The sequence below is a fragment of the Bubalus bubalis genome, chromosome 21 (genome assembly GCF_019923935.1).
Source record: "Bubalus bubalis isolate 160015118507 breed Murrah chromosome 21, NDDB_SH_1, whole genome shotgun sequence".
In the NCBI taxonomy this organism is placed as follows: Eukaryota; Metazoa; Chordata; class Mammalia; order Artiodactyla; family Bovidae; genus Bubalus; species Bubalus bubalis.
In genome coordinates, this window is record NC_059177.1 from 17,052,113 (window position 1) to 17,072,796 (window position 20,684).

Consider the following 20,684-nt stretch of genomic DNA (forward strand, 5'->3'; position numbering starts at 1 on the left):
CTCTTGAGAAACGTCTCACACAAGTATGAATTACAGATCTTCCAAACCAGAAGAAGCAAAACCAAGAAAAAAGAAAATGAAACCATTAAAATAAAAATGGTTGAAAAAACCTTGAAAAAAAAAATAGAAGGCTTGGAATGAGGAAAAAATACATAGAAAAAGCATAGTAAAGGTAAAACACAAAATTAGATGGTAGAAATAAGTTCAAATTGATCAATAATCACGATAAATGTAAACAGATCAATGCTTACCTATTATGAGGCAGAGGCTTTCATATTAGATTTTTTTATGAAGCTTTTCGATTTTTACAAAAGACACTCCAAAAACATGATGACAGAAAGACTAAAGATAAAAGAATAGACAGAAGGAAAATACTGGTCAGAAGAAAGCTATTATGCATCTAATAACTTAGTCTCAATACATATCACAAAAAATCAATAGACTCACAAAGAGAAATTGGCAAATCAATCATAATGGCAGATTTTCCTCCCCAATATTTTTTAATGAAAAATTTCAAATGTACCACAAGCTAGAAGAATCTTAGAGCATACATCCAAATACTCACCGTCTAGTTCTACCAATAACACTTTTACTCTGCATTTGCTTCTTCACATATCAACCTCTGCACCTTTCTATCCATTTATTACACCATCTTATTTTGTATGCATTTCAAAGTAAATTCAGTCACTTTTCAAAGACTTCATTAAGTAAGGTTGATTATCTGATTGCAATTTTTTCATTTGTAATGAATTTTATATCCAATGAAACACACAAATCTTAAGTGCACGTTTGCTGAATTTTGACAAATGTATATATCTGTGTAAGCTAAACTCCAGGTAAGACACAGAACATTACCATCAATCCATAAAATTTTCTCATCTCCCTTCATAGTCAATCGTAATGGGAGATTTTAACATATTTTTCTAGAAATGAATGGATCAAGTAGACAGGAAAAAAAAGAGTAATGATCTAGAAAATGTGAACAATGCAATTAAAAGGCTTGAGCTAACAGACATAGAAAGAACTTCCTTCCATTAACAAGGAAATCACATTCTTTGCAAGCACATTTATGCAAATGAACCATGTACTAGGCCTCAAATGGATCTTCCACAAATTCCAAAGTCTGAGTTTCACAGAGACCATATTCTCTGATCACAAAGACAATGGACACATCTTGCCATGGCTTAGGAATATCTTGCCTGGGCATGGACCTAACCACAGAAGGGAAAGCAGGGTTCATGGGCAGATATGATTCCCATCACGTGAACTGCTGGATCATGCTGGAACCTATTCCTGCTTATGCCAGTTTTTACTGGGTCTCTGTCATTTGCAACCCAAGAGTCCTGAAGAAAACATGTACTTCCCAGGAGAGACACAGTACAGCTATGAAAGCATTTTATAATTGAATGAACAATTCTTTACACTTCTAGTTTGCTTCAAGTATAAAGCACATTATTTAATCATTCATGAAACCACTGAGATTCCAAAAGTCGAAGTGACTCATTTAAGACTCCAGCTCCAGTGAGCCCCTGCACATGGCTCTGAAAATCTCTGAGTGAACTTCTGTCATGCTTATTCTACTCCATCTGCTTCCTAGGAGAGACAAGATAGCGAGTTCTTTCAGGGCAGGGACTGGGTCTTCCTCATCTTTGTGTCCCCACTGCCTAGCAAAGGTCCTGTCAAATAAAAGGTGCCACTGATACCTATTGGCTGAGTGGCTGAAGTAATGAATGATTTCTCTAGTCAAAGAGCAAGATTTAATGTGAGAGTTTGAGGGAGGAAAGAGAAAGAGAGGGCCTTTACTTTGACTCTTTCAGAGACATTAGACATTCTAGCTCCACTAATCATTGTTTTAAATATGTTGCCTCAGTTAATCTTCATAATAACCCTATGAGATTGTGTTATCGGCTGAACTGTATCCCTCCTCCCTGCCCCCAAATTCAGACTATTGTAAAGAAAAGAGAGGGATTCAAGAAAACCATGGAAAGACAGGCATAACTTTTGCCATAGGCTCTTAAAAGTATTGGGGCTTCCCTTGTGGCTCAGCTGGTAAAGAATCCATCTGCAATGTGGGAGACCTGGGTTCCATCCCTAGGTTGGGAAGATCCCCTGGGGAAGGGAAAGGCTACCCACTCCAGTATTCTGGCCTGGAGAATTCCAGGGACTGTATAGTCCATGGGGTCGCAAAGAGTCAAACACGACTGAGCGACTTCCACTCACTTAACTTAAAAGTATTAAGAACCTCTCTATCTCTCTGAGGACACATTGGCTTATCCTCTTGGGTTTTGCCATGAAACTGTGAACATGACCATATAGCCTAAAGGTTGCATCCTTACAGCCTATGATCCAAGGGATGAAAAACTGAGACTTGAATCCAGATGGTCTGATGTCAGTAAACAAATGATATGGAAATAAAAAGGAAACCCCAGGTGGTTGAGAAGAATTTAACCCGCTCTACAGAATTATCTATAGGGCACAGTAATTAAGAATGTGGGTGCGACATAAATCCCAGCTGTTTCACTTGCTAGAGGTGTGACTTTGGGGAAGTAATTTAACTTCTCTGTCCTCATCTGTAATACAGGCATACCGCACTGTCCTCATCTGTAAGATAGTACCTATTCGTATTAGTTTCCTAGGGCTGCCATTATAAAATACTACAAGCTGGGTGGCTTAAACAACAGAAATGCATCTTCTCACAGTTCTGGAGGCTAGAAGTCCATGATCAAGGTGTCAGCAAGTCTGGTTTCTTCTGAAGCCCCTCAGAAGATAGCTGCTTTCTTTCTGTGTTCCCATGGTCATCATCTAGTCTCTGTCCTCAATTCCTCTTTTTATAGGGACATTTGTCAAACTGGATTAGAGCCCACTCATATCATCTCACTTTACCCTAACCACCTCTTTAAAGGTCGTATTTCCAAATAGCCACCTTCTGAGATACTGGAAGTTAGGACTTGAACATATGAATTTGGGGGCAGGGAGGAGGGATACAATTCAGCCAATAACATGATCTCATAGGGTTATTGTGAAGATTAAATGAGGCAATATTTTTAAAGCAAAAATCAGGAGAGCTAGAATGTTGTAAGTGCTTAATAACTGTTCATTGTAACTGAATATTTACTTTAGGCATACGGGTATCTAGCAAGTCACAAATCTTCCTTTGCTAGGGTACTGGCTGGAAACGACCCTATCTTAGCAAGAACTCTCAGTTCTTGCCTGGAAAGAGAATAGTAAGTGGACTTCTGTGATTCCCCCCTCCCCTCCACCTCCCCGCTGGAGTGCCTAACTTGCCTCAGCAGGATAGAAAAAAAAAAAAAAAAAAAAGGCAATAATTCATGGCAGGATAAGGACAAAAGATGGAGCTTCTGGCTCCAGTAACTTATGTTCAGAACAGTACCCATACCAGGAGAACCCACAGAAGACTTCAAGGTGCCCTATGAGGATGACTTCCCTCTCTGCTCCTCCCGGCACCTTCTATCTCCTCATGAAGCTGTATGCTTCAGGATGGCAGCAACCACATCTATTTTACCTGATCTTCTCCCCAGGGCACAGCACAGTGCTGTGCTGGCACGTTGCAGGAGCCTCTCACATATTTATTGGGTAGGTTAAAAAAAGTAATGAATTAGGTTGATCAGTTTAATTGTACTGATCAGTAAGGACTCACCTTTTCGTACAAGTCAATCCTCCTCTTGGCCTCTGTTCTCCATCTGTCAGGTGGGAGAAGGTATGGAATGAGGCTCTCTCCACAACCCCTTCTAGCTCAATGCTTCTGGGATCTTAGGGTTCTCAGGAGACAGTCTGCATGCCTCTTCAAGGAACCAATGGAAGGGGAAACCAACTTGATTGAGCAAACTGTCTCAGGTAAAATGATTTCATGTGGGTCTGTGGTCCTCAAATTGTGGAGGACTGCACATAATTTTTTTTTTAATTTGGAAACAACACGGCCTATCTATTATTTTGCCAAATTTGGACATTGAAGGAAAAAAAATCCCATTAACTATCAAAACCAGGTCTTTAAAAAAGATATATATATATTTAATACCAAGAAAGCAAGAAGTACATCGTTTCAGCAAAAAACAAACAAACAAAAAAAACAAAACCAAAAACACAAACAACCAAAAACCCCACAAAAACCCACTCCCTCTCCCCATGGGAAAAAAGACAGGTGGCAACCTCACATGATTATTAGTATTTTCTTTGTAGATAGTCCTTAATTTCATCAGACTGATCCCTGTGTATAGTCCAGTCCTTGGGTCGTACTAACATTATTTTCACTACCCCTCAATACCTGTCAAGTGGGGCTTACTCTGCCCACTTTACAGATGGGGAAACAGAGGTTCAAAGAGCAAGTGCAAGATCAGGGAGACAGTAAGTAGTAGCGAGTTTTCTGGATGCCAATTTAGACCACCTTGGCAGAACCTAAACCAAAAGCTATTTCACAGCGGGGAAGAAATGACCTGCACTGGCCCCCCTGGTACGCCCCCTCGTGTTCTCAGTGAGTCTGGACTTGGATGCTTTGTCCTTTAACACACTACACGCTCATGATGTATCCACTTCATGCCAGGCACCGGGAAAGTGTAGGAAGACAAACCACACGTCCCCAGCCTCCTTCTCTCCTGTTCCCATACTCACCCTGGGTCCTGCTCTCCAGGCCTAACTCCTAATGCACTGGCGGCCAACGAATCCCCACCGCGGAAGTGGCTGTTAACAGTTTTGCGGGGGGGTTCCCTCTCCCAGAGCTGTTGGCGGTTTCCTAGGAGCCTCTGGGAACTTTCAATGCCTCCAAGACCCAAAGGACTGGAAGTGTAATGGTGCAACTCGAGGCACTGGGATAGGCTTTACCTGAGTTAACCTGGGAGCCAGGGGTCAGTTCAAATTCTTATCAACTAATACCCTGCTCGGACCCTCCCCCGTTCCCATGGGCTTTGCGTGGGCCCCACAAACCCACAGCTCGGGCTGGGAAAACGGGGTCCCCCAAATTAGAAGGCCTTACTGTGAAGGAGGCTTACTGCTAGGGCTTGGGGACTCCCCCGGACCGTGCCTACCCCGCTCCCTGACTGGACTGCCAGAACACAGAGCTCCCCTTTCCTGTTCCGCTCCGCTCTGCCCCGCACGCCGGCTGCAGGAACGCGCCTCCGTCGGGCCGCGCCGGTGCACGAGAGCTCGCGCCTCGGCGCGGGAGCGCGCCCCGGGGAGAACCCGAGCAAGATGGAGGCCGCGCAGAGGCCGCCGCCTGGGCCCGGCAAGCCGCCTCTGGGAGCGCAGAGCCGCGGCGCCTAGGCCGTGCCAGTCCCGGACTCACCGCTCCGGACCGGGCCCAGGTTGGTCTCCCCGCACCCCCTCCCCGCGGCCGCAGCCTCCGCGCGCGTCCGGCCTGGGCGCGGGGTAGCCGCCCCCCACCCCCCACTCCCGGCCCTACTGGGGCCCGGCCGCTCCCCCGCGCCCCGGCGACGGCCCCCTGCCCCTTGCCCACTAACTCGCGGCCCGGGCTGCCCGCCGGCCCTGGTCCGTCGTCCCCTTGGCCTGGAAAACCTCTCTCCCTAGCCCTGGCGCGCCAAACCTAGGCTCCCCTCAGCCTCCATCCAGCCCTGTCTTCTGAGGGACCCTCCCAACCCCCCGCCCCGTGTTCAGACCCTGCAGTCCCGGTCCCCCGATGTTCCTCTAGCCTCATCCTGGTTCTTGCACTTCGCCCTCCCTGTCCCAGCCCCCATATCACCTTCCCAGTCCCCTAGTACTTGCCCCGTATATTCCCTTCTTACCCTCTCACGGAAGCGCCCACCTCCCTCTCCACAGACCCATTTTAGATACCCAATACCAGACCTCCTTTTACCCCTAATACCAACCCCCAAATTCCCTTCCGACCTCCCTGTAAAACCCCTCAGCCAATTCTTCAGTACCGGACCACAGCCTCCATTCCATCTCCCCACGATCCCCTCTTACTCCGCCAATGCTAGTCCCCAAGCCCCCTCCCCAACTCCACCATAACCACTTTCTAGCACTCCCCCCAGCTCCCATATTCTCATTCCAGCCCCCTCATCCCAGCCCCCCAACTTTCACATGGCCTCTTCCTAGGTCCCCGAATTGGAGATCTTTGCCAGTCTCCCCCTACCCCGACACCTCCCCAGTACTCTCCTGACCCCCTCCTAGCTCCTCCAAACCAGCCCCCGGGTCCACTCAGCTCCGCCTCAGGCCCCGCCCTCGCGGGTACCTTGGCTCAGGGCCGCTTCTCGCGTGCGTCCCCAGCTCCCGCCCGGCAGCCCGGCGGTCGGTCCCGGGCCGGCGGCCTCCGCCAGCCGCCGCCGCCGCCGGCCCCGCCCCCGGGCACCATGCTGCCCTCGCAGGAGGCCTCCAAGCTCTACCACGAGCACTACATGCGGAACTCGCGGGCCATCGGCGTGCTATGGGCCATCTTCACCATCTGCTTCGCCATCATCAACGTGGTGGTCTTCATCCAGCCCTACTGGGTGGGCGACAGCGTGAGCACCCCTAAACCTGGCTACTTCGGCCTCTTCCACTACTGTGTGGGCAGCGGGCTGGCGGGCCGAGAGCTCACCTGCCGCGGCTCGTTCACCGACTTCAGCACCATCCCGTCCGGCGCCTTCAAGGCGGCCGCCTTCTTCGTGCTGCTCTCCATGGTGCTGATCCTCGGCTGCATCACCTGCTTTGCGCTTTTCTTCTTCTGCAACACGGCCACGGTCTACAAGATCTGCGCCTGGATGCAGCTCTTGGCAGGTAGGGGAGGGGCGGGGGCGGGACCCCTAGAACAGACGCCGAGGACGGGGCTCTTTTCTTCCGAGACCCCTTTTTGAAGGAGTCAGAGATAGATTCTGCTCCTCTGTCTAAAGACACACCTCCTTCACTGACTCTCAGTAGCCCCAGGGGAGGGGATTCTATGAGAGAGACACGTTGGGGCAGAGGGCAGAGGCTTAGAGCTAAGTCTATATAGGTTTGTGTGCTTGGATGTGGGAAGATTGCGTTTATTGATGTGTTAAGCATTTTGTCTGAGTTTCTGAGGGTCTCTGAGAGTCTCTTTTGGCTGTCTTAGGGGAAATAATTGTCTGAATGAGGAGTTACTCTATATGTGAGCGATTTCTGTTGCACTGAAAAAAAGCATGAGATGGGGAATCAAGAGCTCTGACTTTGACCTTTAACTTGCTTATGTTATCAACTTCGATGTTTCACTTTACTTCTCTGAGGCTCTGTTTTCTCATCTGTAAAACAGTGGAGAAGATTCCAAATACTCATGAAAAAGTATTTTATAAACTATGAAGTGCTGTGAAAAGATGAGGGGGGTTGGAGAAGGCTGTCTATTGTGTCTATCCAGTGTTTGAAATGTGGGTGGTTGACAACACCTGGAAACATGGGTCTCTGGAGGGCAAGTCTCCAGCACCCCCTACCCCAAAGGCAGAAAGGGTTCTGGTGCCATGCCTAGTGAGAATGAGTCTCTGGGGACTCTCTGAAATGTTTGGCTCAGACAGACACCTTGCTCTAAAGACCAGAGAAGGGCCTTTTGGGAGTAGGAACTGCTGAGACAGTTTTCCAGGATCCATTAGAGACCCCCTCCCCCCATCCCTGCCTACCTTTCAATCGAAGACAGATTTTGAAGATTCAGCAGCTTGGGTATTTGCCTAATTGCAGGCAGGGAAGAGAGTTGGGCTGGGGAAAATGGGGCCAGGATATGGCAGGGATATGGAGAAGGAAGACAGATGAAGATTTGGTGAAGGAAAAAGCTTAGAGCATTCCAGGGTTGAGAAAGAAAAGGGAAAATGTGATGCTTATGCAGCTAAGATGGTTTTTAAAAATAAGTATCTCAGGATATTCAACAAGTGTCAGCCCCTTCAAAAGAGACCTCCTGTAGAAGGTGTTCTGTCACTTGCTGATGATTCCACTGCTTAAAACACTGTAAGGAATTGTCTTTGGATTGTGAGGCATATGCTCTTGAACATTGTCATGGAGGGAAAACTACCATCTTTTCAAGGAGGTCTCTGGTTTTTGGAAATGGCCAAGTGTAGAAAACACAGGAGGTGATCAAATTGAGAATGGTCGCTGGAGATGAAGGTCAAGGTGTGAAAGCAAAATCAGGAGACTGGTTTGCTTGCCCAGGAGGACTGTTACAAATGCTTGGAGGAATTATGGGCTCATTGGAAGAACTAATCAAACTCTCAAAAGGACTGCCTTGCAGAAGTCAGCATTTATTCAGTATGGACACGCTGGTGGGCTTGTTTCAAGTCCATCTCACTACAATCAACTTAGATGGAGGTCTTTTAAGATTCTGGAGAAAATGAGAAAGGAGAATTGTAGGATGTGTGTGGGGGTATCTGTCAATTCCCAGAAAGTGATTTCCATTCTACTCTTATAAGGTGAGCTAGAAACAATATAAACTCAGCTGGAACTCCCATTTTCTGAACCTTAATTTGTAGTCTGCAGATGGGTTGTTGACCTCTTGCTCTTCCAAATCTCTGTAATCCATGTGGATTTAATCTTGGGGATTTGATGAACTATCCAACAACCCCATGTAAATATAGAATTTCATGGATCTGAGAAATCAGCTTCTTTGAACCCTGCCTTCTTCCACTCCTATCTTAGAGAGAGGAAACTGAGCCTGGAGAAGTGAAGGTCACACAGCCGGTAATAGAGTAAACTAGGCTTGACTCCTGGCCCAGTGCTCTTTCCCTTGTCTTACTGCCCCACTCCAAAGGTGGTTCTCAGAGTTGAGCAGTTCATTCTATCTGACTTAGAGATTTCTGAGCTCTGGGCAAGTGATTGATTCACTTTGCTTAATAAAGGGCAGGGGCTGGAGCACTGGACTACTAGTCATGGCATTGTGCTGGGGTGTGTGACTCACCATGCAGTGTTAAGCAACCATTTTTAGCTTAAATCTCAAAGTTTTCTCATCTGTACAATGGGGGACTAATCAGTGAGATTAGTGGATTTAAAATATGTCTTTCAGCCATGTGGGGTTCCTAGAATACCTCTCACTAAGATCATTCTACTTAGAAAGGGAGAAATCAGTCATCCTCAGAGAAACTGCAGAGAAGAAGAGGACCTTGTTTGTATCACATAAGAAGTAGAGAGCCTTCTCTGGCAGTCCAGTGGTTAAGACTCTGTGCTTCTATTGCAAGCAGCATGGGTTCAATCCCTGGTTGGGGAACTAAGATCCCGCATGCCATGCAGCAAAAAAAAAAAGAAAAAAAGAAAAAGAAAAGAAAAAAATTAGAATGCCTGTTGTATAGTTATTGTTCAAGTGAACATTTACTCAGGTTTTTTGTTTGTTTTTGTTTTTGGCTGCATTATGAAGCATGTTGGATATTAGTTCCCCTCCTAAAGATAAAACCCCTGCCCCCTGCATTGAGAACATAGCCTTAACCACTAGACTGCCAGGGAAGTCCCTTTACTTAAATATTTTAGAGTCTTCTGAGTGCAGAGCACTGGACCATTGGGAAAATACAAAGAGATATTTATTCCCTTCTGTATTTCTCACCTGCTCAGTGAACATCCCTCTGCTAGGTGCTGCAACACTGAGATCAACTCTGACCTCAAGGCTCCTAGGTCTAATAGCACAGTCTCTGCTCACAGGAAGCTTACTGTCTAGCTGAATCACTATATTGGTCAGCACTCTCTCAGTGAAGTGACAGAAAGCCAACTCAAGCTGACTTAAGTAAATTAAAATAAGGTAAAGGGGGTAGATATGCAGATGACACCACCCTTATGGCAGAAAGCAAAGAAGAACAAAAGAGCCTCTTGATGAAAGTGAAAGAGGAGAGTGAAAAAGTTGGCTTAAAACTCAATTCAGAAATCTAAGATTATCCCATCGCTTCATGGCAAATAGATGGGGAAACAATGGAAACAGTGACAGACTTTATTTTCTTGGGCTCCAGAGTCACTGCAGATGGTGACTGCAGCCATGAAATTAAAAGACACTTGTTCCTTGGAAGAAAAGCTATGACTAACCAAGACAGCATATTAAAAGGCAGAGATATTACTTTGTCAACAAAGATCTGTCTAGTCAAAGCTATAGTTTTTCCAGTAGTTATGTATGGATGTGAGAGTTGGACTATAAAGAAAGCTAAGCGCCAAAGGATTGATGGTTTCAAACTGTGGTGCTGGAGAAGGCTCTTGAGAGTCCCTTGGACTGCAAGGAGATCCAACCAGTCAATTCTAAAGGAGATCAGTCCTGAATATTCATTGGAAGGACTGATGCTGCAGCTGAAACTCCAATACTTTGGCTACTTGATGCAAAGAACTGACTCATTTGAAAAGACCCTGATGCTGGGAAAGATTGAAGGTGGGAGGAGAAGGGGACAACAGAGGATGAGATGGTTGGATGGCATCACCGACTCAACGGACATGAGTTTGAGTAAGCTCCGGGAGTTGGTGATGGACAGGGAAGCCTGGCGTGCTGCAGTCCATGGGGTTGCAAAGAGTTGGACATGACTGAGCAACTGAACTGAACTGAACTGGAAGAGGGTAGTGGTTTTGGCTCACATACATTAATAGTCAGGAGCACTGGCTTCAGGCATGGATGGATCCAGATGCTCAAATAATGTCATTAAAAATAAGTCTCTCTCCATTTTCTGATTTCTCTATGTTGGCTTGTTGTTAAGTTTACTTCTCTTTTGAAGGTGATAAGTATGGCTACCAGCAGCTCTGAATTTACATTGCTTCAACTTAGCACTGCCTGTGGACAAAAGAACACTTGTTATTCAGTGATTGCAGAAAAAGTTCCAGGGCTCATTCTGATTGGCTCAGCTTTGGTCAAGTGTCCACCTCTTAATGAATCAGTGAGACTTTATCTAAGGTCTCAGCCACATGCCCATTCCTGGGACACATGAACTGATAGGGGAGAAAGAAATTCCCACACAGGGAAATCAGGTGTGACCACTGGAGGAGAGGTACTGTAGGTTAGACAATTGCAGACAGAAACCTCCCCCTGGACAGTCTGAGCACTAATATGTGCTCAACCTTAGGTGCTGTGGAAACCCAGAGCAGTTGAGGAGGCTGCTGGCTTATTGGGGAGGTGAAGCTTGAGTAGGGCTGGGTGTGGCTAGATGTGAAGTTTGAGAGAGCATTCTGAACGGAGGGGAAGATCATGGTGGAGAAACAGAGGGGAGAAAGCCACATCTGGCTTGAGTGTGGGCTTTACTTAGGGGAACAGCAGGGAACGAGGCCAGGAAGGAATGATAGAGCTCCAGTGTGCGAGGCTCTGAGCACTGGGTCAGAAATTTTAGATTTTAATCAGCAGGTAGTTCAAAGCTATGACCACTGTTATTATTCAGGAAAAAACAGTTAACAATTTCTGAGCCTTTATTATATGCTTGACCACATGCTAAACATTTACTTGCACACTATTATTGACTCCTCACAACCTCCCTATGGAGTAGGTACCCTAATGAATATTTCATAGGTGCGAACACTGAGCCTCAGAAAGGAGAGTCATTTGTCCAAGGTCATACAGTGGGTAAGCGGTCGAGCCAGAATTGTAACCCTGTCTGTCTAACTTGAAAGCCCAAGGATTTATGAAGGATTTATAAAGGAACATTCAGGATGGGAATAAAGACAGGATGAATTTGCCAGAAGAGCTGAATGCTAAGTGGAAAGACTAGGAGACTCAGGTGGCTCTTTGTGGAGTGAGGCGTCAGCTTTTCAGGGCTTGTCAGAATCTCTCTGCTGTGCTTTATCTGGTCTTTCCCATTTACGAGGTGCTAGCCATTTTCACATTCATTATGTCATTTGCTCTTCATCTGTTAAAATGACTTGTCTAAAGGTCAGACATCTAGCGAAGGGAGGAGCTGAAACTTCATATGAGTCTAAATGGATCTAGAACCTGTTTTTACCCCTGAACTGGAACCCAAGATGTGAATACACAGATTTTAACGGTAAGGTCAATGTACTGAGTGCTTACCTGTGGGCTGAGTGAGGTTAGCTAAGGGGAGGTTGCTGGCTGGAAGCCTGCTTCAGGGTCGGAGAGGGCAGTGTGGAGAAGTGGTGGAGGACTTAGAATTCCTGCTCTGCCACCTCCCAGTTGTGTTCCTTGGATAAATGGGGTTTCTTCTCCGATTCTCAGTTCCCTTTTCTGTAAGATAGAGGTGTTTATTGTACCTACTTCAGAGGTGATGGAAAGAAAGAAATGAAGCCATGGGGCTGAAATGCTGAGTGTGGTTCCTGGCGTACGGTGATCAATCGATGAATGGTCACTCTTCTTCCTGTGACGTAGTCTGCGTGAAAAGCTGTTTGTGAGGAGTCCTTGCTGCTCAGGTGAAAGACTCTGGACGTGCTGAGATGATCAGAGGCCTTGAGAAACCAAGGACTGTTAGCTAGGAAGGGTCCTACTCATCAGCTGGCTCCACATCCTCACTGTAGAGATGAAAAAACTGAGTTCCAGAGAGAAGAGACAGATTCATAGTCACCAAGTGAGACTCTTCTGTCTACAGAAGGGAGATGATTCTGACCACATTTACTCAGTGTTGAGAGCCTACTATGTGCAAGGCACTGACTGGTGCTAGAATCACCATGGAGAAGAGAGCATGTGAGATGGAGTGGGAGCTGGGGAGACTGATGGTGACACCAGGGGTTGGGTAGTGATCAGAGGTGAGCATCTTCCAGCCTAAGATGTGTGTCCTAAATCATCAGGGGTCTCTGTACTACAAACAGCAATGTCACTACAGCTTAGAATATGTATCCACATTCTTCCCCACTTCCTTGGGTTATGTTTCACATCTGGTTTGGGGTTTTCTTCATCCAGAGAGTCTTTGTTGTATGCAGTGAGACTGCTGTGCACATTTGGGGACTTTCTTTCCTCCCACCCTTTTTCCCTCCCTCCTTTTCTTTCTCCACCAACTCTCCTTCCTTCTTTCTTGCTTTCACCTTCCTTCCCTCCGTCCCTTCTTTCATTTTTTTTGCTTTGTTCCCTGTCTCCCTACACCCTTCCTTTCTTTCTCACACCAGTCCTCCTACTGACAGCCTCCTCTGTGTGTTAGGCTCAGGGAAGCCTGAGTGAGTCCTCTTTCCCAGGTATTTCCCACGCGGTCCAGTGGTTGAGATTCCGAACTTCCCCTGCAGGGGGCGCGGGTTCCATCTCTGGTCAGGAAAGTTCTGCATGCTGCGTGGTTTGTGCTGTGCTGTGCCTGGGCTTAGTCCCTCAGTCGTGTCGGACTCTTTGTGACCCCATGGACTGTGGCCCGCCAGGCTCCTCTGTCCATGGGGATTCTCCAGGCAAAAATACTAGGGTGAGTTTCCATGCCTTCCTCCAGGGGATCTTCCCAACCCAGGGTTCGAACCCAGGTCTCCCGCACTGCAGGCAGATTCTTGACCATCTGAGACACCAAGGAAGCCCAACAATACTGAACTGGGTAGCCTATCCCTTCTTCAGGGGATCTTCCCAACCTAGGAATTGAGCCGGGGTCTCCTGCATTGCAGGCGGATTCTTTACCATCCAAGCTACCAGGGAAGCCCATGGTATTGCCAAGGGGGAAAAGAAAAGGAGTCCTTGCTCATAGTCTAATGGGAGATATAGGAAAGAAATCAGATCATCACACTGTAGGATGACGCATGAAATGACTGAATCTCGCAAGGGTATCTTGGGGGCACGCACTTCTGACACATTAAGGACAGCCAGGGAAGTCTTCCAGAAAAGTTCAGCATTTGAGATGAGTCTTAAAGGATGGTGAGGAAGGAGAAGGGGAACCAGGCACAAGAGACAGTATGATTTAAGGTGTGGAGGAGGGGAAAGCCTGGTGCATTTCTGGCGCCACAATCACTTAGTGTGAGGGGAGGTGAGCGCGGAGACTGGGAAGATGGACAAGGGCTGCGCCGTGGATGCCTTGTACACCACGCTGAGGAGTTTAGACTTTATAAGCAGCAGATAGTTGCTGACTTTTTAAAAAGTGTTTAAAATTCTTTGACTTTTGTTTTCCTTTTGGAAAAGTTAATACGTTGCACATGAAACAAAATTCAAAAGATAAAATGACGTACAATCAGATATGTGTCCTCCCTGCTCTCATCCCTCAGGGATCCTCCCAGAGGTCTCTTCCCAGGGGCAAACACTTTTACCATTTCTTGAGTATCCTTTCTGAGAAACTGCATAAATATGCAAGCAAATGCCAACAATGTTTTGTTTTTTTTTTCATCAACGGTATACTAGTTACCTATTGCTGCAGAGGAAATTACTCCCAAACCCAGTGGCTTACGCATTTCTTATCTCTGTTTCTGTGAGTCACAGGAATTTGGGAGCAGCTTAGATGGGTAGTTCTGGCTCGAGGTCTCTCATGAAGTTGCATCCAAGACCTCAGTGAGGACTGGGGTCAGCTGAAGCTTGATTTGGGTTGGAGGAGACCTCAGAATGAGTGATCTGAGAGACAGAAAGAAGAAGATACATTGTGCATCCCCCTCTTTTGGTAACAACTTTATTGGGATATAAACCATGTGCCACAAAATTCACATGTATAAAGTGTACAATTCAGTGGTTTTTAGTATATTTACAGAGTGGTGTAACCATTACCACAATTGATTTTAAGATATTTACATCACCTCAAGAAGAAGGCTTATACCCTTAGGTTGTCACCCCCTAAGCCTACCATCCCCATCCTCTCCCTCCTCTAAGCAACCTTTAACCTACTCTCTTATCTAGTAAGACTGTTCTGGGCATTTTGTATAAATTGTTGTTGTTTAGTCACTAAGACATGTCTGATTCTTTTGCAATCTCATGGACTGTAGCCTACCAGGCTTCTCTGTCCATGGGGTTTCCCAGGCAAGAACAGGAGTGGCTTGCCATTTCCATCTCCACTTGTGTGAATAGAATCATATAATTTGTGGTCTTTGTGACTGACCTCTTTCACTTAGCATAATGTTTTCAAGGTTCATTCATGATGTAGCATATGTCAATATTTCTTCCTTTTTTATGGCAGAATAATATTCCATTGTATGGATATACCACATTGTGTTTATCCATTTATCAGCTGTTGGACATTTGGGTTGTTTCTATCTTTTGGCTATTTTGAATACTGTTGCTGTGAATATTTGTGTACAAGTTTTTGTGTGGATACATGTTTTCGGTTCCCTTGGATATATATGTGGGAGTGGAATTGTTGGCTCAAGTGGCAACTTTAACATTTTGAAGAGCTGCTAGGTTGTTTTCCAAAGTGGTAGAATCATTTTACATTCCCACCAGCAAGTGTGTGAGGGTTCTTATTCATATCCTCATCAACACTTGTGTTATTATCTTTTTTTTTTAATCTGACTTTTTGATTATAGCCATCCTAGTGGGTATGAACTGGTAATTCACTGTGGGTTTGGTTTGCATTTCTCTAACAATTAAACATCTTTTCACATGCTTGTTTGCCATTTGCATATCTTCTTTGGAGAAACATTTATTCAAGTCCTTTGCCCATTTTTTTTCTGTCAGTTTTATTGAGATATAATTGACACATAGCACTGTATAAGTTTCAGACATACAGCATAATTTGGTTTACATATGAATAATTATCACAATAAGTTTAGCAAACATCCATCAGCTTCAGTTCAGTTCAGTTCAGTTTGCTCAGCCGTGTCCGACTCTTTGAGACCCCAGGGACTGTAGCACACCAGGCCTCCGTGTCCATCACCAACTCCCGGAGTTCACTCAAACTCATGTCCATCGAGTCAGTGATGCCATCCAGCCATCTCATCCTCTGTCGTCGTCCCCTTCTCCTCCTGCCCCCAGTCCCTTCCAGCATCAGGGTCTTTTCCAATGAGTCAACTCTTTGCATGAGGTGGCCAAAGTATTGGAGTTTCAGCTTTAGCGTCAGTCCTTCCAATGAACACCCAGGACTGGTCTCCTTTAGGATGGATTGTTTGGATCTCCTTGCAGTCCAAATGACTCTCAAGAGTCTTCTCCAACACCACAGTTCAAAAGCATCAATTCTTCGGCGCTCAGCTTTCTTCACAGTCCAACTCTCACATCCATACGTGACCACTGGAAAAACCATAGCCTTGACTAGGCGGACCTTTGTTGGCAAAGTAATATCTCTGCTTTTCAATATACTATCTAGGTTGGTCATAACTTTCCTTCCAAGGAGTAAGCGTCTTTTAATTTCATTTTTTTGCTGCAATCACCATCTGCAGTGATTATGTAGATACAAAATTAAAGAAATAGAAAAATATTTTTTGTGTGATAAGAACTGTTACAATTTACTCTTTTTTGTTTGCTTTTAGGATTTACTCTCAACAACTTTCATATATAATATACAGCAGTGGCAATTATATTTCTAATACTGTACATTATATTCCTAGTACTTATTTATCTTATCCCTGGAAGTCTGTACCTTTTGACCACCTTCATCCTATTCTGTCTCACCCCACCCCCACCTCTGATAACCACAAGTCATCTGATTTCTTTTTCTGATTTTTTTAAGTATAATTTACCTACTGTGCTATGTTAGTTCCTATCATACAACATAGTGATTTGATATTTCTATATATTTCAGAATGATCACCATGATAATTCTGGTTACTCTGTTACTGTACAAAGATATTATATAGTTATTCACTATATTCCCCACACTGTACCTCACATACCCATAACTCGTTTATTTTGCAGCTGGGAGTTTGTACCTCTTAATCTCTCACTCACTTATTTCTTTCCTCTCTACATCCCCTTCCCCTTTACCCATTTTCAAATTGGGTTATTTTTCTTTTGACTATTGAGGTGTAAGAGTTGTTTTTATTCTTGATATAAGTCCCTTATCAGATATATGATTTGCATATATTTTCTAGTATTCTATGGCTATCTTTTCACCTTCTTGATAGTGTTCTTTGTAGCACTAAAGTTTTAAATTTGTATAAAGTCCAGCTTATCATTCTGTTGTTGTTACTTGTTCTTTAGGTGTCATATCTAAGAATCTGTTTCCAAATCCAAGGTTACAAAAATTTACCTGTATGTTTTTTTCTAAGAGTTTTATAGTTTTCATGCTTACACTTAGGGCTCTGATCCATTTGAGTTAATTTTTGTGTATGGCGTAAGGTAAGGGTTCAACTTCGTTCTTTTACTTGTGGCTGTCCAGTTGTCCCAGCAGTGTTTATTGAAAAGAGTGTTCTTTCTGAGTTGAATGGTCTTGGCGCCCTCACCTAAAATCAACTGACTATGGGTTAATTTCTGGACTCTCACTTCTGTTCTGTTGACCTCTATGTCTACCCTTATGCCAGTAACAGACTGTCTTGATGACTGTTGCTTTCTAGTGAGTTTTCCAATCAGGAAGTGTGAGTCCTCCAACTGCGTTCCTTTTTCAAGATTGTTTTGGGCATCATACTGCCTTTTTCTGAAAAGACTGAAGTATAGTTGATTTACACAATATTTAATATTGTGTTAGTTTCATGTGTGCAACAGTGATTCAGTTATATATTTTTCAGATTATATTCCATTATAAGTTATTATAAGATACTGAGTATAGTTCCCTGTGTTATATAGTAAATCCTTGTTGTGTATCTATTTTATGTATAGAATTTTGTGTCTGTGCATCCCTTATTCTTCATTTATTCCTTTCCCCTCTGGTAGCAATAAGCTGGTTTTCTAGTTGTGAGTCTGTTTCTGTTTTGTATGAGATTCTCTGAGTCTGTCCATGTTGCCGCAGGTGACAGTATTTCATTATTTTTATGACTGAATAATATTCCAGTGTGTGTGTGTGTGTGTATATATATATATATATCACTTTTTTTTGGTCTTTTCTGGATATATGCCCGGGGTGGGATAGCTGGATCATATGTTGCCTCTATTTTTGGTATTTTAGGGAACCTGCATACTGTTCTTCATTGTGGCTGCAATAATTTACATCCCCACCAACAGTGTAGGAGGGTTCTCTGTGCTCCACATCCTCTCCAGCATTTGTTATTTGTAGACTTTTCGAGGATAGCCATTCTGACTAGTGTGCGGTGATACCTCATTGTGGTTTTTATTTGCATTTCTCTAATAATGAGCGATGTTGAGCATCTTTTCAGGTGCCTATTGGCCATCTGTACGTCTTCTTCAGAGAAATGTCTTCTGCCTTGCTCATTTAAAAATTGGATTATTTGGTTCTTTTGAGTTGTATGAGTTATTTATGTATTTTGGTTATTAACCCCTTGTCAGTTGCACAGTTTGTAAATATTTTCTCCCATTCTGTAGGGTGTCTTTTCATTTTGTTGATGGTTTTCTTCGGTATGCAAAAGTTTTTAAATTTGATTAGGTTCCATTTGCTTATTTTTGCTTTTATTTCTTTTGCCTTGGGAGACTGATTCAAGAAAATATTGCTACACTTTATTTCAGAGAATGTTTTGCCTGTGTTCTCTTTTAGGAGTTTTATGGTGTCATGTCTTATATTTAGGTCTTTAAGCCACTTTGAGTTTATTTTTGTATATGGTGTGAGGGAATGTTCTAATTTAATTGATTTACATGTGGCTGTCCAGCTTTCCCAACACCCCTTGCGGAAGAGACTATCTTTTTCCCATTGTACCTTCTTGCCTCCTTTGTCGTAGCAACTGCCTTTTATGTTCTAATCTCAGACATCACAGACCACTTCTGCCACACTCTATTTTTAGAAGTGAGTTACTAAATCCAGCCCACATTCAAGGGGAGGAGAATTCAGCTCCTCCTCTTGAAAAGAAGTATATTTTAAAAGTTGTGGACATATTTAAAAACCACCACAAATGGTAGGATACTAAACAGTTGGTTTGTCTTGCTTTTTAAACTCAACAACATATTTGGAAATTGTACCAAATCAGTGTATAGAGAGTTACTTTTTCTTTAAGAGCTGCATAATATACTTTTTTTTCCCAAGATTTCTTTGGTGTGGACCATTTTTAAAGTCTTTAATGAATTAGTTACAATATTGGTTCTGTTTTATGTTTTTGGTTTTTTGGCCACAAGGCATGTGGAGATTCTTAGTTCTCCCCGACCAAGCATTGAACTGACACCCCCTGCACTGGAAGGCAAAGCCTTAACCATTGGGCTGCCGGGGAATTCCTATAATATACTTTTGTATGGATGCGTCATCATTTAGAAATCAATATTTAAATTGTTTACAACATCTTGCCATAACAATATTTCAATGGATAATGTTGTATATAAATAATTAAGACACATATGTAAGTATTAGGATAAAATAAAGACCTAGAGTGGAATTGCTGGATTAAATGGTCTGTGTTTACAATTTTGACAGATTCAGTCATAGGCTCCTCCACAGAAGTTACACAAAGATATACTCATAGCAACAGTGTATGAGGGTACCTGTTTCCCCACATTCTTGCCAACTGAATGTGTTATCAAATATTTTGACAACCCAATGGGCAAAAAGTACTCTCTTATGGTAGTAATTTGTCTTTCTCTTAGGAATGAGGTTGAGTGCCTTTTATATATACAGGCAAACCTCATTTTACTGCAGTTCACTTTATTACACCTCACAGATATTGCCCCCCCCCTTTTTTTTAATAATAATTTGAAGCTTTGTGGCAACTCTGTGTTGAGCAAGTTGATTGGTGCCATTTACCCGATAGCATTTGCTCCCTTTTTGTCTCTTTGCCACATTTTGGTAATTCTCACAATATTTCAAACTTTTTCATTATTTTATTTGTTATGGTTGATCTGTGATCAGTGATCTTTGTAATTGTTTTGGCATTTACTTTAGCTATAAAGGATTTTAAAATTAAGTTTGTACTTTTTTTAAGACATAATGCTATTGTGCACTTAATAGACTACAGTATAGTGTCAACATAACTTTTATATATGCTGGGAAACCCAAAATAAGTTTGTGTAACTCACTGTATTGTGATATTTGCTTTATTGTGGTGGTCTGGAACTAAACCCACAATATTTCCAAGGTGTTCCTGTCTTTTTTCTGTAAACTGTCAGTTCATAAATATTTTTCTACCAAGCTAATGGTATTTTCCTCCTTTGATTTGTAAGAACTCTTTATAAGTTAAAAGTTAGCTCTTGGTGATATGAGTTGCAAATATTATCCATCAGTTTATTTTTTGATTTTGTCTATGGGTGTTTTCTCCATGGCGAAATCCTATTTTTCTCAGCTTAAGCAAATTACCAGTTCCTTCCGGTATGGCTCCTGAGTGTAGTATAATACCTAGAAAGGTCTTGGAGTGTTTTGAGTGGGGGTGGGAAGCAGAGATCTGCTTGTTGGTAGAGAGGATGGGCTGGAGGTGTAACGAGGTTGAGGGCTGAACTATTCTTATTCTGACAGTCTTTTATTTTTGTTTTATTCTTTTCATTTCCATTTCATCTTATCCATTATTATGAACCTTTAATCCCAGAGCTGTTTAATGGCATAATGAGAGCCTTGGATCAGGAGTCTGCCTGGCACAGAGTATCTATTGAATAAACAGATGATGAGCTCTGATTTAAGTCCTAGTTCCACCACCTGCTCCTTTGGAGGCAGGATATTCAGTGGTCAGCTAACCTGAATTTGAATCCTGAGTGTGGCATTACCAACTAAAGTGTCCTTTGGAAGGTTATACAATTTCTGACTCTAAGTTTCCTCCACTATAAAATGGAGACTATAATAGTAACTAGCTCATATCCAATGGTTAAGACTTTGTCTTCCAATGCAGGGGGTGTGGGTTGGATCCCTAATGGAGAAGAAAAGATCCTACATGCCTTGTGATGAAAAAACCAAAACATAAAACAGAAGCAATATTTTAAGTACTTCAATAAAGACTTTTAAAATAGAACACAT

General features: G+C 43.5%; 1 protein-coding gene and 1 long non-coding RNA gene across 4 annotated transcripts in view; one reads left to right on the forward strand and one right to left on the reverse strand.

Annotated features, from left to right (window-relative positions):
• Nucleotides 1–251: 251 nt before the first annotated feature.
• LOC123330934 lies at nucleotides 252–4,762 on the reverse strand. Of its 3 annotated transcripts, none has more exons than XR_006547219.1 (3): nucleotides 4,627–4,750; nucleotides 3,659–3,802; nucleotides 252–342 (listed from the first exon to the last, which is right to left on the reverse strand). It is a non-coding gene; the product is annotated as an uncharacterized LOC123330934 (long non-coding RNA). The 3 variants fall into 3 exon arrangements; XR_006547217.1 differs by lacking the exon at nucleotides 252–342 and adding an exon at nucleotides 482–1,593 and having other exon boundaries at nucleotides 3,659–3,701; nucleotides 4,627–4,762; XR_006547218.1 differs by lacking the exon at nucleotides 252–342 and adding an exon at nucleotides 482–1,593.
• Nucleotides 4,694–20,684, forward strand: part of LHFPL4 (LHFPL tetraspan subfamily member 4) — a 28,613-nt gene continuing 12,622 nt past the window's right edge. Inside the window, exons 1-2 of the mRNA XM_006070755.3 lie at nucleotides 4,694–5,315; nucleotides 6,238–6,726. Coding sequence (XP_006070817.2) covers nucleotides 4,913–5,315; nucleotides 6,238–6,726 — 892 coding nt within the window. The 5' untranslated portion in view covers nucleotides 4,694–4,912. The remainder of the gene's footprint in view (nucleotides 5,316–6,237; nucleotides 6,727–20,684) is intronic.